The 16,815-nt window shown below is 44.8% G+C and overlaps 1 protein-coding gene across 2 annotated transcripts in view; it reads left to right on the plus strand.

Annotated features, from left to right (window-relative positions):
• Egflam (EGF like, fibronectin type III and laminin G domains) overlaps window positions 1–16,815 on the plus strand; it is a 219,008-nt gene that overhangs the window by 196,038 nt on the left and 6,155 nt on the right. For both annotated transcript variants that reach the window (XM_017800331.2, XM_029567804.1), the window contains 2 exons: window positions 6,560–6,638; window positions 9,386–9,529. In XM_017800331.2, coding sequence (XP_017655820.1) covers window positions 6,560–6,638; window positions 9,386–9,529 — 223 coding nt within the window. The remainder of the gene's footprint in view (window positions 1–6,559; window positions 6,639–9,385; window positions 9,530–16,815) is intronic.

Below are 16,815 nucleotides of genomic sequence, written 5' to 3' on the forward strand. Positions count from 1 at the left end.
AGTGTTGTAGTCTCCTAAGCCTGCAGTACACAATAGATATGTCTAGCTTGCTTCTGGCACCAATAGTCCATATCCAAGCTCTGGATTTATGTGAACACTTAACTTTGAGGATAAAAGGAGGAAGGAAATTTGATAAGTTTTCATCTTGTTAGCCCTGTGTCCTGATATAGAAGTTTGGCTGGATCAGTTAAAAAGTGTTCACACAATATCTCTGGAATTCTAGATGCATGTCCAGTGAGAAACAGATGTCACTAGAATGATAGGACAGAGCTCAGCAAGGACCCGAACCTCTAGAGAGATCTGAGAGAGTGGCCGGTGGCCGTTTTCCTGCAAAGCAGGCTAGAAGCAAGTTGTAAACCCAGATGAACCACCATAAGCTGCCTTGCCTGTTGCCTCAGTATCCCCTCCAGCTCTGAAATGAAGATACTGCTATCAGTGAAAGGAAGCTTTGCAAATGTCACATATGGGAAGTATTGCCTACACCCATAATATACTCTTGTGACAATGATCTGGGAATTAAAGGGGCTGTGTGACCACTTCTTCAGGTCCCAGCTGTGGGTGCTGACTGTAAGAGGCTGCTGTAGTACTGGGCATCTTCTCCCCTAGAAGAATTGGAAAGAAAAGGAAGAGAGATGGGTGGGGACCTTGTTCCCTAGATATGAAAGAGAACACACTGATAGCTTGGGCAAATTCATAGCTTGAAAGACTAAGTGGTTGGAAGCCACCTTCAGTTGTCAGGGAGAATCATATCTCATTCAGCAAGGTGATTCTTCTGTAGTTAGCAATTGGAATTCTTTTCTTTTTGATAAACTATATTGTAAAAGCAAGAACCTGTTCTGTGGAGTTTTCTCCACAGAAGATAAACTAGTCCTGAGTTTTATTTTTGTTTGTTTTGAGATAAGGTATTGCCCTGTAGGCCTGGCTGATCTAGTACTCACTGTGTAGCCCATGCTGGCCTTGAACTCTCGACATTTTTACTGCTTCAGCCTCTCATGTGCTAGGATTAAAGGTGTGCCTTACCACACCCTGATTGGTGTTTGTTTTGTGTCATGTTGGTTTTTTTGACCTAATCCATACCAAAAGCACTTCCTCCAGGAGGAAGGAGACTTTCTAGATCTTTACTCTGGTTTTCTCTGTACTCCACAGGACTGTAGACTTCTGACACTTGTCTTCTGGGTATCACAGGAGGGCAGGACCAGAAAAAGACAAATCCCAGACCTCTGCAGACCCACAGACCAGCATGGATGACTTACACACACACACACACACACACACACACACACACACTCACACACTCACACCTTGTCTGCTTTGTGAGGTGGGAGGCAGGAATAGGAGCTCAGAAAGGATGGCATCAGCACCTACCCAGCCTACAAGAGGGTCCAATGGCCAGTTTCTCTATAACATCTGCAGCGTTACAGAATCAAGTCTCCCAATCTCACCCTTAGACTCCAGGAGGATGGGGGAGCTAGAGGTCCTTCTGGCTCCCAACCATAACTTCAGGCATCAACAAAACCATAAGGTTTGACTTCAGTGGTCTCCTTACCTCTGATTTGAGGTTTCTCAGTTTCAGACATTTTCTTCCACAAAACTGCAGCACCTCATGCAATACCCCAATAGTGAGGTCCCTTCTCATCTCAAGATAGGTGTCAGCAAGGCCACACCACAGAGCACTATTCCCATCACTAGACATTTATTCCTTTCTCCTCTCTCATCACATTTATCTTCCAGTCCCTCTAAGCTCTTGTGCCTAAGTAAGTTGCTAATAACTTCACAAAGCACACAGGAGAAAGTGAGTTCTGAGGTCTATTCATGGCTACTTTTTGCATGCAAACCCCCTTCCCAGCCTCCCAACACAAACACATGCTATCACATGCACAAGATGGGAGCTGGGGTCTATGGTCAGATAAATTTGCGTAAACCTGGATTGAACAGTTAATAGCCATCAATATAAAATATAGCTCGCACTTCACAGGGAATAAGAGATAGTTTATTTTGGAGCCGTATGTGAGTAGCAAGGCCTGGGAACATGGATTCAGCTTGCCCCCAGTACCAAGTTTTTATAATTCAGAGAAGAAGAAAGTCAGAAGTCAAGGTACTTTTCAAATGCATTGGTGAGAGCATCAGACAGGCAGGTCGTGAGGAAACATTGTGCAGGGTAACATTCAGATGCTGTCTGGCGGCACCCTTGGCTTTTGGCCTGTAGAGGTTAGTGATTTGTTATTGCATCCCCAAAACTACATTTCACATGTAGTCACAATGCTGTTAGGTCAGATACAGAGGTGGGAAGTGGGTAACTATTAGGAGAGCTAAAGACATCCCAAGATAATTTGACTCTGGATCTGCAACATTCCAGTTCTCTACAATCACATAATGATAATCAACCTTATAGAATCTTTAACATAGGTTTGGGTTTTTTCATGGGAATTTCATTTCATTCAGCTCTCTCTTTCTGCAGGACTTCTCAGGGCCTTTGTATATTCTGAGTCTCCCAGAGGCCTGTGCAGGAGGTAGCTGTTTTTCCTGAGGTTCTCCCAGGCCACAGGAACAGATCATTCAGGAAAGAATATCTGTGATCTCTTTCCTTCATTCCCTAGAAGAGTTTGGACTCTGGCAGTGCAGAATCAGGCAGGCCAGTAGGTGGGGGTGTTTCTCTGTAGCAGGTGGACTGCTCTGCATGCCACAGAGCCAGTAGCCGCAGAAACAAAGCCTAGGCTTAGGACATGTGCTCCTCAGCAAGGCACAGTCCAGAGGATATAGTCTTGCTTGGTCCCTGCATTCAGGACATTTTATGCAGTGCATAGCAGATTCACATATTGCTGGATCTGATCTGGGTGATTTAAAACAAATTTTTTTTGGTCCCAATGTATAAGAAAATATCTTCAGTAGATATAGGTCCTACTTTTAAAAAGCTATACATAAAAGCTCAAATTAATAAAACTTGTGTACTATGCATACTAAAAGGAATTTATTTTATGTTGGTACATCATCAGATTCTAGAAAAGGGCTTGTTTGGCTAGATGCTGGTCTCTAGTTAGTTGAAGGGCTAGTTACATGGAAAGCAACTTTTTGCATTATTTTTAGTGTTCCTGCCTTTGGTGTGACCTGTGCCATGGTCTCAGGTATTGAATTTTCTAAATGTAAGCATTCAAAAAGCTTCCAGTTTTAGACTTAGGGGTTAGAGAGCTTGTGTATAATGAAGAATTATACACCAAGTAAATGATGCCCAGAGGGTCAGCCAACTGACCAGCCTCATTGGCCCTGAGGTATACCCAAGAGCAATGCCCTTTACAGCCTCCTGGTTGTTAAGCACAACTAGTTGGTGACACCCTTAGCCCCACCCCCACCCCCAAGATCCCACGAATGTCTGCAAGAGGCAGCTGTCCCTTAAACATTGTATTGGGTATTTGAAGTCCCTCAAGAGGGAGGTTTTCTTTGTGGAGCTGTGGAACTTGTGGCCCAGATGCTGCTTCTCATTTGTTGTTTTGGAACCATTCAGTGGCACACGCCTTGACGTATAGATGTGAAGAAACGGCAAAGACATTTTGAATAATACATCAATCAGGCCATTGCCACAGAGGAAAGAATGCAGAAAAATCCAGATCTAAATGTTAAGTTCAAATATAAACATGTTTTCAATAATACTTAAACTGTGAAGGATAGAAAAGGATCTCAATCTGCTGTTTCTAGATAGAAGTCTATTTACCTACACACACTGACTGAACTGAGGGCATTATCACCGTATTCAGTGGTGTGGCTTCTGAAGAATGCCTTGAGCTTAGTTAACAACAAGATAGCCCAGTCTCCAGAATCATGCAAAGGGCAGTAGGTATGTGTGTTGGGGGATGGGGGTCAGTTGAAAAAGAGGTAGATGACCAGCTTATCATTCCTTTATCACATGCAGCCTAGAGCTAAAAAGAATAAATAAATAAAAATAACAAGCAGCAACAGGGTGAGTAACTCTTTAAAAAGGAGCCATTTCTCCAGATTTAGTAGAACTGTGGATTGTTAGTTGAAGATAGAGCCTGGGAGTATATGATAAATATATTCTCAGTCCTCTGCCTCCTTCTACCCCAATAAACCCTAATGGGGAAGCATACCAGCCTTACTCTGAAGAGATTTCTAGGGCTCCTGCTGCAGTTTACCCTTACATTCTATTCTGAATCCTCACAAGGCTTTGTTTATTATTATTAGTGTTATTATTATATTTATTTTATGTGTTTAAGTGTATTACCTGCATGCATATAAGTGTACCTGTGTTGTGCAATGCCCACGGAGGTCAGAAGAGGGTATGGGAGGATCCCCTGGAGCTGGAGTTACAGCCGGTTGTTAGCTGCCATGTGGGTGCTGGGAACTGAATTCAGGTACTCTGCAAGAGCAGCCAGTGCTCTTAACCACTGAGCCATCTCTCCAGCCTGCCTCACAAGGTTTTGTGAGGAAGGCAAAGCTGGTTCCCAGTGATCCATGTGCAGAACAGTGTCTGTTAGTGCTGACTCTCCTTTTTTCTTTCACGCTGGCACCTGACAGAGTGTGGGAACTACTGCCTCAATAGTAAGTACAGTAAGTCCTGAGAGAGACGGAACCGCCTGGGCCCCTGCCAGAGCTTCCCAGGGCAGCTCTAGCCACACCAGGGGCACAGTGCAGCCAAGCACAAGGAGAGGGAATCTGGAATGATTTGGGGTGGGCATCAGATACATCAGTCAGGGTGGGGTCCTAGAGTGTAGGCCCCCAAGTTGCTTATCTCCTAACTGGGTCTCAGAGAGTGCTGAGCTGGGAGTCTAGCCAGCAGCTGGACTTGGCTCCCACAGACAGATGCCTCCTGAGGCTCTGTTTGCAGAGCTGATGTGTGACAAACACATCCTGACTGTTTCAAGGAGTCCAGGAGAATGATGGCTGCTGGCCACAAGCCCACAGGCAGGGCCAACAACAGCAGGGGTGGGCCCTGGCTGTACCTCTCTCACCCTAGAGTCAACAGAGTCCACTGGGACCTCCCTAGTTATATCTAGTCCCTGGTTGGACTCCTATGTCAGTCAGCTTGGGCATTTTCCTCCCGCTCCTTTTTCAGCACAATTCCTGAGATGAGGGGCCAAAGTTTCCCAAAGTTTCCCCTCTACCCAAAGTTTCCCCTGCCTCCTCCTCCTCCTGTTCTTCCTCCTCCTGCTCTTCTTCTTCTTGCTCCTCCTCCTCTTCCTCCTCCTTCTCTTCCTCCTCACTACCACCTTGCACTGTCCCTTTTCCCTTCTCACTGCTGCTCCTAGCCCTGGGGCTTATTCCTCCCTCTCTGTTTCCCCTTCTTTGCTTTCCCAGTTTACCTGCCTTTCCTTTCCTTGACCAGTGACTGTCTGTCCACTAACCTGCTAACCACTAACCTACAGGAACTTAAACTTGGGGTTTCAATGTGATGAGGTTCTCTGTCTCTCTCTATTCCTGTCTCTGGTTCTCTTTTGATATTTAAAAGTTAAATTTAGATGCTCCCCATTGTTCATGGCATCAAATAGTCATATATTTCATATATTTTCTCCCCCCCGCCCCAGCCTGGGTATGGAGACTCTTGTGCAATGTCTTCTTTGTGTCAACCATGTGTTTCCTAGAAGCTATAATCATTTCATAAGCTGGTTTATTCTCTCATTTTGCACATGTGTTTGAATATGAGATTGATCCTACTTTAATTTCTTTAAACTTTTATTTCTATATCTTTCCAAAGAGGAAGGAGATAGTTCTGGTATCCCCCTAGCAGAAATCCCCTCACCACATCCCAGTTTATGGCACACACATGCCTGCTTAACCTGTTCTTTTGAGTATATGAAAGGGTGATTCCTCAGGAAAGCCTGATGATAAGAAGGTAGGGGGAAGGAAATCCATATCTAAAATACTGGAAAGTAAATGGGGTGTGGGCAGGAGCTAGAATGAAGGAGAGCCATTCTGGTTCATGGTCTGTGGCTCTCTTAGCTGAAGATCTTGAGCAAATCCTTGACATTTTCTGGGTCTTGTTTCTCTCTTCCTTGAAATGCGAATAGCCAGGCCTGCTCCACACTTGGGGTAAAGGCCTTGTGAAATTTCACACAGGAGGAGATATCTAAAAGACTCAAAAGCTCATCCACTACACTTCCCAACCTCTCCACATCAGAGCTGGAGGGGTTCAGATCAATGATCCTTAAATAGAGACACTCTACTGGGCCCTTGTTTAGAGATTCCTTTCTCTGCCTCCTTTGGCAAATGTCTGGGGTTATCCCTAGTTGCTCTCCACATGGCTCAGGCTCTACTCTGGCTTCCAAGAATCACTGGGAACAATTCAAATTTCAGCACATTGCAAGGCCTTCTCAGCAGTGCCAAGGCCAGTGACAGTGACCGCCAGCCCCCGGGGAGGGAAAAGAGGGGACAAGTCACTACCAGGCCACTGGGCCAGGCTGCCCTGAGCCTGGCCAAGCACTCACACAGACAAGTTGTCAAATGTCACATTTTCACAGATGGCTTTCTTGGTATGTCCATGCCACGTGTGTGAGAGCAGAGGTCAAGAGGGCCACATGCCACATAACCTCCATTTTCTGTTCTATCTCAGCCATCACAGAAGCCATCGAGATCCCACAATTTATTGGCCGCAGTTACCTGATGTATGACAATCCAGAGATCCTCAAGAGGTAATGGGCCAGCTCATCAGCTTGCTGATTAACCTGGATGTCAGTTTCTCAATATCATTCCCAGAGTTTTTCCTTATCTTTCATGCCAGAAGATAATTTTCTCATGGTGGCGGGGGGGCATGAAATAAACATAGAAACAAGAACAAAATTAAACAAATAAACTAAACTTGAAGACATCAGTCTTTCAAACAGCCCCATTATAAGCACTTCCAACCCTTTCTGGTCATAGGGCTTGAAGAATAATGTGACCTGGCCCTGAGGTTTCCAGTGTTCCAGTTTGAGAGGGAGAAGGAATTGGATGGTCCTGAACCTGGTGTTCTGGATGTTATTCCCCTGAGCAAGGCCCCTTAGCTGTGTGCTGTTCTATGCTACAGCCTGTTGCTCTGCTCAGGGCCAGCTGCAGAAAGACTCAGCTGCTCCCAATCAGATAGTTCTAACTCCTGCCGGGCTACTCAGTACTTACAGTGCATCTTCATCAACAAAGGTCCACCGTTTTGAGGTCCTGGCCAGTGCAGTGAAGACTGCTCATCTCTCTTCATGAGCACACATGAGCATTGCACAGAAGATGCCCAAGTTACAGCCACAGCTTTCTCTCCCTGGAGGCAGGACTGAACTAAAGTTTTGAGCAGCTGAATGTGTGGCAAGGAGCGAGGTTGACCCTTGGGGAACTCCTCCATTCAGCCAAGCATTTAGTCATGGCACCTTCAATTTGTCCCTTTTGCCTTGATCCTTTGCCATTTATAATGTGCATCACCTTTCAATCCCAGCATAGCTGTCCCTTTTAGATGAGGCCCATGCTAACAAATGAAGGCAAATCTTCAAGCTAAAGGCATCCAGTTGTTTGGACAGAACTTGGGGTTTTGAGAAGAAAAATGATTGAGATAATTTTCAGAGGCATTTGGATGTCTGTGGTAACTGAAGGCACACCAAACAGACCCTGCCTCACTTCTCTAATCCCAGCTTGTGTTTGTTGTCTTGGCATGAGGACATAGGTGAAATGCATTCCCAGCCAAGAGACAGCTCCCTTCTTTGGCCCTTTTCCTTCCAAAGACAGAAGGTCATTCAGACCCCAAGAAGCAGAGAATTATAGAAGGGGTCTTCAGCCTCTAGCACATAGCCAGAAGCCACCAGTAGTTAAGGGGAGCTACAGCTGTGGTGGCAGTAGGAGATGGAGAGGCTACCCCAAACAGAGAAACTCTGCTGGGGTCCATGTGTCTGCATGAATTTGTAGGCCCATGTACATATCTGTGATGCTGTACACATGGAAGTGAAGTTCATGATCACTTTCCATTTGATGCCTTCAGAGGGGAGATCAAATAATACAACTCTTAGCTTAAAATATCCTGAACAGAAAGAGTATTTAGTATTTCATATAAAAAGTTCAGACTTCAGTTGGGATTATTAATCCAGAGAATCGGCTGTCTCATCAAGGACCCAAATCTCATCTTTATGCCTGCAGTGTTATCTCCTAGCTGCCCATATGATGCTCGTGGGATAGTTATCAAATTGGACAATGTCCAGTGGGTTAAAAAAAAAAAAAAGACTTTTCCTAGAATCCTCCTGGTGAACTAGACAATGAGTCGTATGTCCACTTTTAAACCCGTCACTGATAAGAGAAACAGAAACAGGTAGAGTGGTTCATGGCAATCAATATTGCCAAGAGATAGAAGGAGCATGGAATCAAAGTTAGGATCGAGAAGGCTCCTTAGAAATGGGCCAGGGTTGGATTGCCTATACCTACCTAGTCTGATGAGCCTCACTTCCCCTCACCACTCTTGTATGAGGAAGGTAAGCTTGGTGCCTTCCTGTCTAAATCAAGCTGTGGCAAGTCTAGACAGAAGTCCTTCAGCATCTGCTACTGAATACACGGTACAGCTCCAGACCTAATAATGAGGGAGACAGAGGGATGGTACCAGTGACAGGAGAATGGAAAGAGAGAGACTTTTCTAATAGTGTCATGATAATGGAAATGGTAAATTATGTTTCCTCCTGTCTTACCTTTCATTTGAGGCTCTCAGGCTACACCAGATGAAATACTGATCACTCTAGTCAGATGAAATTCTGAACCAGTCTGTTCATAGGAACTGATAGGAGCATAGACGCCTGAGAGCCCTTTCCCAGACATGCACACAATGTGGAGCCATCCTGCCTGACTCCTGCTGTCCTCATAGCTTCCTATGCTCTCTATTGGGACTCTGTCACAGTACCCCTCCAGACCAATAGCCATCCCATCAAGTCACCTTCCTTAAGACCCCAGGCTTTGTTCAGTCACCCTGTCCAGATTTGCCCCAAGGTCAGTCACTGCTTCCTGTGCTGGTGTTCTACTGCCAGGATCACAGCCCAGAGAAGCTGCCAATGGGAGCTTGTGGCAATTAGGAAGCCCGTTTTCTTCTGCGGAGTGAGAAGCACCTTCCCTAGAGCCACTGAGTAATAGGATAGGAACAGAGAAAGATGGGTGCATAAACCCCCACCCTAGAACTGTGACATTGGCCACAATCTTGCTCTGTAAGTGTTCCCTTGTAGAGTCACCATACCAGGGCGGAAACACTGCTGTCTAGTGAGCACCTAGAACTTTTGACGGGCACTGCAACTTGTAGGGGTGATGGTCCTTGTAGTCCCCTGGCATGTATAGGTGCAGAGAGGCCAGATTATCTCTACACCTGGTTGCTCAGGGCTGGCAAGAAAGGATGACACAGAAACAGATGATAGTGATTGATTTAATGGACTTGTTTGTGTGCTTCCTCTAGGGTGTCAGGATCGAGATCAAATGCATTCATGAGGTTTAGGACTACTGCCAAGGACGGCTTGTTGCTGTGGAGGGGAGATAGCCCCATGAGACCCAACAGTGACTTCATTTCTCTAGGCCTTCGGGATGGAGCCCTGGTGTTCAGGTAACTCCCTCCCTAGATGTAACAGCATCTTGAAGTTTTTCTCAAATAGTGTGGATTGTGCTGAATAGAAATGCAAAAATCAGCACAAGCACACTGCTGGAGTTGGCTGGAGCCTGAAGCTCCATTTGAGGCTCCTAGTCTTATCTAGCATCAATGCTATTGAACAACAGTGATATCTATGCCTGCAGGGCAAATCTGGCCCACTTCTCATTTCTATCAATAAAGTTTTATTGAAATATAGCCATACTCATTCATCTGAATGTTGCTTCTGACAATGTCGAGGCAACTGTGGCACACTGGAGCAGTTTTAAAGAGAATTGTACTAAAGTATAGTAAAGCCTCAGTGTTTACCATCTGGCCCTTTGCAGAACAATTCTATTTCCCCTGGTCTAGTGTGTTACTGTTGTTATGAAACCCCACTTGCAGACCAGAAGCCATGGAAACCATACTTGCCAGCTCAGGAAGAGCTGAAGATCTGAACTCCAGGAGCCTTGACTTTAAGTTCCATCTGCTTTCCCTTAGCTCTATGGCCTTGGGGAACATGCCGCTCTGTTACAAGGAGAGTGAAGCACAGATCCCTGTTTGCACAGAACAAACCACCACTGGGATCTTTGCAAATCTTGGGTGGAACTAATGAGGCAGTCCCAGAAGTTGGGGTTTTTTGTTTTTTGTTTTTAGATAGGATCTCATCATGTAGCTCTAGTTGGTCTAGAATTCACTGTGTAGACCAGGCTAACCTGGAACTCACAGAGATCCACCTGCCTCTGCACCCCAAGTGCTGGGAATAGAAGCATTCACCACCACATCTAGCAGCTCTTTTTAAAAGTGAGTTTAGATTGCTCTCTCAAATGGATGGCTATACGTTAAGAATTGCCTCAATACCTTCTCCCTACTCATCTTCTTCCCAAAATGAATGAGAGCTGAATTTCTATAGAGCAAGGATTTTCTTGTTAAATATGAAAAACTAGGCCAACAAGCTGGCTCAGAAGGTAGAAGGTAAAAAAAAAAAAAAAAAAAATTAGGTAGAAGGTACTTACCAACAGCCTAAAGACAGTTAAATCTCTAGAAGCCATGTGGTGGAAGGAAAGTCAACTCCGGAGGTTATCCTCTGATCTTCATGCACATGCCATGCAAATACACCCACACCCCATCCTTACCCCACACATATGTAAAATAGTAGGTTAGAAATGCTTGTCTAGACCTTTGAGTCTTAAAGTGTGGGCTCTGCACTACCACAGCAACAGCAGCTCTTGGGAACCTTTTAGAAATGTAAATTCTCAGACTCCACCCCTGACCTCCCGGCCTAGCAAGCTGTATTGTGACTGTTTCCCCATGTGATTGAATTGCTGGCAAAGGGTTGAGGACCCCCGCTCCGGCTCTGAGCCTTTGGCCCCAAGGGGTAGGTATTTGTTGAGCTTTTACTCTTTTATCCCCAGCCTCACACACACTCTGGTGACAACCCCAAGTATTCAATAAGTGATAAGAAATTAATCAGTATTGAATTAGAAAAGGAGAGACACAGTGGAAACTTAATTCTGAGGCTTGTGTCAATTATGTGCTGGGATTACTGGGATTACTGGCAGCTGGGAAAGGATAACATGAATCTATTCACTTTGAAGAAAAAGCATTTTGAGAGGAAATGTCACTCCTCTAACATCCCACCTGCTCCTAAATAGCAGAGCTTGCTCCATGATTCAGTCTTGTGATGGGAGACTTTAGAGTGGTATGTAACTTAAGAGCAGACTGACAGACAAGGGACAGCTCCTCACCAACTCTGACTTCTCCCCTGACTTCTGACTACACCATGACCCCCAACTTCCTGTTGGCCCCAAGGTCAGATGTGGATCTTTTCCCGGTTGCCCCAAAGCTATTTCTCTGTGGTTTTCCTGTGGTTAACCTCATGCAGGCCTCAAGTACTTGATTTTGCCCAGAAAAGGGAAGTGAAACAGTTGGTGGATGGGGTGGTCCAATTCCCCCTCAACTGTCAGCTGAATCCTATACAGAGGGACCTGAGAAGCCTGGCCACTGGCTCCCACCAACTCATCTCTCCAGGCCCTTGACGAACCCCCGCCAGCCTCCCCTCTCTCTTACTGTCCTCACAGCTTGCTCCAGCTGACTCTGTTTTAGGTTGCTGTTTCTTTATTGAGTTGCTGAAAGTTGTCCCTCTTTTAATGCTACAGTTTTGGTTGTGTTCCGTGTAAGACACACTGCCCAGTCCAGTCCGAGGTGGAATTGGTACCCACACCTAGAGTCACTCATTGCTGCTCTCTGGGTACTTCTATCTGGGAAGTTACCCCACCCCATTCATCCATCCAATACAGATGTATAAAAGGGTTAAGCTGGCTAGGGGCAGACGGGATTATGATGTAGGCAGATGGTATAAAAATCTCAGCATGCAATATCATCATACTGGGGAGCTTGTGTCAAAGGTAGATTCCTGGTCCTGTCCATCCTCAGGTTCTGATGAAGTAAGTGCAGCTAACTACTGGGATCTTATTGACAACAAGCAGCCCAAGTAGTTCCAGAAACCATACCCTGAGAAACAGGGTTTGAAGTGGCTTCAGGGTTCAACATGCTTGATCCCCAATGGCTGTGTGGTCTCATGGGAGTTGCCTAAATTCTCTCTGTTTCTGTTCCCTCATCTGTAAAAGGAAGCAGCTGGTTGTGAGGATTAAATGAATTCATTCATGTAGAAGACTGAGTGCAGGGTCAGGCATAGCCCATTATTAGTGATAATGAGAATATAAATCTTCATCAAGTGTTTTTTAAACTCCAGAATCCCCTACTTCAGTAAGATAACAGAAGCAAGAAAGTTAGCCACACATGACTTTGTAAAATTTAGTCATTGCTGTTACTGTTATTTTTCATAAGATCCTAACCCAGGCAGGAGAGGTGTGGTGATGGCACACACCTGTAATCTCAGCACTCTAGGTATGAAGACAAGAAGGTTTGGACAGGAATTCAGTGCCATTCTTGGCTATATAATGAGTTCCAGGTCAATGTGGGCTAATTAAGACCCTGGGTTTTTTTTTGTTTTTGTTTTTGTTTTTGTTTTGTTTTTTTGATAAAAAAATTTAAAAGCAGAACAAAACAAGATCCTGGCCTTGAGGAGTTTGCATCAGTGGAGCCTAGATAAACTGTTCTCCAAAGTGGACAACTCTTACAGTTGCAGAGTTTAAGCCAACACAAATAGAAGAGAAATCCTGAGATAACAAGATGTACTCTAACTTTCTAGACTCTCCTCCCTCACCAAAATGCAGGTCATTTTGGTAACCTGTCACTGAAAATCCTGTCAGAGAACAGGACAGAGCAATGGAGCTCTTGAACAGAAACATTCTTAGTTTTGGTACAAGGTTTGAATCAAAAGAAAACAATCAAAATGCTCATCTAAAATCAGTGGATTTTTAATTTGATTTTATTTTGTTTTGTCATATGTAGAGCATAAAACCAATAAGGCAGATGTGTGAATCTTGCTTAACTGACATTCTTTCCCACTAATTATTTATTTATTTATTTATTTTAGTAATTTATTGAGAATTTCATACAGGAATATAAGCATATAAGGAGTTCTGATCAAATCCATGCCAAGTCCCTCCCCTCCAACTTCTTCCATATCTCCCCATTATTTTTTCTGATAACTTCATATATTCTTTCTTTTTTTTTTTTGTCTTTTTGAAGCAGGGTCTTCCTGTAGCCCCAGCTGTCCTGGAATTCACTATGTAGACCAGGCTGGCCTTGAACTCACAGAGATCTGCCTGCCTCTGCCTCCAGAGTGCTGGGACTACAGGTGTGCGCCACCACACCCAGCTCTTCCTTTTTTTTTTAATGGGACTTTTTGCTACTCTAACATTCCCCCCTCTAAAGAGGTAACCCTAAAATCTTTTAAGGATTAGATAAGAGCTCCCAAATATTTTCAACATTTTTGGCCTTTGGAACAGAGTATGTTGCTAACAGGCCCAAGGACATTTTGACTTTTAGCCAAGAAACTGGCTCGTTTTCTTTGGGGTCTTTTTACCCTAACTGCCTAGCCAATTCTTACCTCCTATTCTTATCACATCATTCTCTGAAGAGGTTACCCAACTTTCGGATAGGGAATAGGGACGCAGACCGCTCTGGCTTCTTCCATGCTGAACAGGGATGCAGGGTGAGGCAATTTGGTTACCCCTTCAGTGGGTCTATGTAAAAGACTCCCAAATTGCATAGCTTTTATCTGTAGGGGGCTTTCCCACTAATTTTGACCTCGGAGTATTTCAGACCACTGACAAAAGGCAGAGATCTAACATTAGTAAAGTGCTCTGTACCAAGGTGTAGAGGGGATAGCACTAAGTATCACCCCTTGAAAACATGAAGGTGAGCAAGTAGTTTCCAAGGACCTCAACTCAGTGCCACTTTCTGGTAGCCCATGTTGGTGCCCAGCTTCTCATTCTTTGATGCACACCAAGCCAGATGGTTCAGGATAACCCATTCCTAGTACCAAGAGTTAGAGAGCATAGAAACTAGCAGGCATTCGTTCATTTGCTTTTGCATTTTGATGTTAAAGTTCAACCTATGTGAATTACATACTTTCTCAGTGGACAACTTGATAAACTTTAAAATATGTAGAGCCTGGTGTGGCATGCCTATAATCCTGATACTTGAGAGGTAGAAGCAGGAAGATCAGAAGTTCAAGGCCAGCCTCAGCTACACAGTAAGTTTGAGGCCAACCAGAGGACATGAGACCTTGTCTCATACAAACAGACAGACAGACAAAAAGTGTTATAGGTAAATGCTGTATCACTGTACTATAAAGCAAATATTCTGGGGGGAGTATGAGGGGGTAGTTATTTGCAGGGTCTGAAATTACAGAGCCAGGGCTGGAAAGTCAGGTCATGGAGAGACCAATTGAGTTTCTCCACCTACATGATGGCAGAATTTCTGTCTGCTGGACTCTGTACTGACTCCCTTGGTCATTTTCTGTCCCTTTGAGTAGTCAAGAGTGCTTCATAAGAGACTGAAGCCCACACTTGCTCTTTCTGGGTGTAATATCGTAGAAAAGGCTCTATTCACAGACATACTGGCACACTCAGGTCTGTCTGTCCTCCCTGAAGTTATAATCGGATTACCTTGATTCTGAGACCTGGGAGCTCCTGACATTTTAGTTATGTTTACCACTGTGGGTTCACTCCCACACATGGCTCCTCTCCAAGAAGAGGCCACACTGAAAGTAACTCATTGGGGGGCATTGTCAACCCTGCATTCAAATTGTACCAAGTACCACATGCATTTGCTATGGTGTCATTATTTTTCTTTGCTCTTACTATGTTCTGTGTTAGTTAACCTTGTCTATGGTCCTGCAGGGAAGGTATCTAACCTACATTTGACAGAAGAGGACACTGATTCAGGAGTATGAACGAAGCAGATCACCCAAGGTCACAGAGCTTATATATTAACAAAAGTGGGAGAACCGGGCAGGTCTGTGGAACCTGAGTGTCCACACCCTGTCACCCACGCCGCCTCTCAGAAAAGCCACAGAGAGTAGCTCAGCTAAGCTCCTAGCCCTACTTCATGTGCATTCTTTTTAAATAATTTTTTATTACATTTATTAATTGATTGATGGGGTCTGGGGGAGTGTGTATGCCACTGTACACGTGTGGAGGTCAGAGTGCATCTTGTGAAAGCCAGTGCTCTCCTTCTACCATGTGGGTTCCAGGAACTGACTCAGGTCATCAGACTTGGTGTCAAGTGCCTGTATCTTCCTGAGCCGTCTCACCAGCTAATGTTCATTCTTTTCTTTAATGAGCTTTGGGGCTATCACATGTAGATTCTGAAAAATCCCACCTTCTGCCTGTTTTACACAAGGAAACTCAATGTGGGAAAATGGGCTAGGAAGCAGTGGAGTTCTCAGGGTCAGAGTGGCAGTTTTGTCCCATGGTTTGTCAAGCCATTACAAGTTCTATTCTTGGTTCAGTGTCGTAGCTGTGTTGTTTCTTTGAGACTCCTTCATGAAAAGAACGAGCTATGCAGCTTTCTCTGGGGAAAGCCAAGTGCTTTCTATTCTCACTCTGTTCTCAGAACAAGGGCTGCAAGTGCTACAGAAGGAGCCAAGGTTTCCTCCCAGCATTCCTCTCTTCCCTACAGAGATTAGAAGAGCGTCACTGCCCCTTACACAATGAGGGGAGAGCTATCCCTCTGGAACCCACTCTTTGGAGGTCTGACACATAGGCTGATTGTGTTATCTGGAGAAGGTCTAGGCAGTTGGCCTCCTGCCAAGGCTAGCATAGCCACTCACTATATATTTGTTGGATTGAATTAAATTAGAATAATTGGATGAACTGTGGATTAAGAGGGCTATTTCTCCCTGGTAAACATGCCCCTGTCTTCTGACTCAAGGTATCTAGGGATTGATGTAGTAAATTGGATGCGAGGAAGGGGGTCTGATGTCAGAGTAAAGCAGAGCAGGGAACAGACAGTACACCGAGTTCAGGTTCTACACATTACTCTTGTGATTTTAGGAAGGTTCTCTTCACCTCTTTGAAGCTCAGCCTACTCTACAATGTTGTGTTGTTGTTTGAAGTGAACACACGTATATGAGTTTTCCTAGGACTTCTGTAATAGGTTGCCATGAATTTTACAACAATAAAAAACACCATTCTCTCATAGTTCTAGAGACTAGAAATCTAAAATGTGACATGCTGCCAGAGCTGGTTCCTTTTCAGTGACTGCGGGAGGTTCTGTTGTGTGTTTGTGTCTGAGGTTCTAATGCTGCTCGCAATCCTTGTTTCTAGCTCACAGATGCATAGTTCTAGGCTCTGACTTCATCATCACATGGCCTTCTACCCCGTGTGTCTGTGTCCATGTGTACAAATTTCTTCTTATAAGAATACAAGTCATGGGGCTGGAGAGATGGCTCAGCGGTTAAGACCACTGACTGTTCTTGCACCAGGGTTTGATTCCCAGCACCCACATGGCAGCTAACAACCATCTGTAACTGCAGTTCCAGGATCTGACACCCTCTTCTGACCTCCAAGAGCATTGCACGACACAGGTGCACTTACACACATGCAAGCAATATACTCATACATATAAAATAAAAATAATAAATAAGGGCTGGAGAGATGGCTCAGCAGTTGAGAGCACTGACTGCTCTTGCAGAAGACCCGGGTTCAATTCCCAGCGCCCACATGGCGGCTAAGAACCCTCCTTAACTCCAGTTCCAGGGAAATCTGAAGCCCTCTTCTGACCTCCGTGGCATTGCACAACACAGGTGCACTCACATGCATGCAGGCAATATGCTCGTACACATAAAA

Source organism: Nannospalax galili, unplaced genomic scaffold (genome assembly GCF_000622305.1).
Source record: "Nannospalax galili isolate Female #2095 unplaced genomic scaffold, S.galili_v1.0 scaffold139, whole genome shotgun sequence".
Taxonomy (NCBI): domain Eukaryota; kingdom Metazoa; phylum Chordata; class Mammalia; order Rodentia; family Spalacidae; genus Nannospalax; species Nannospalax galili.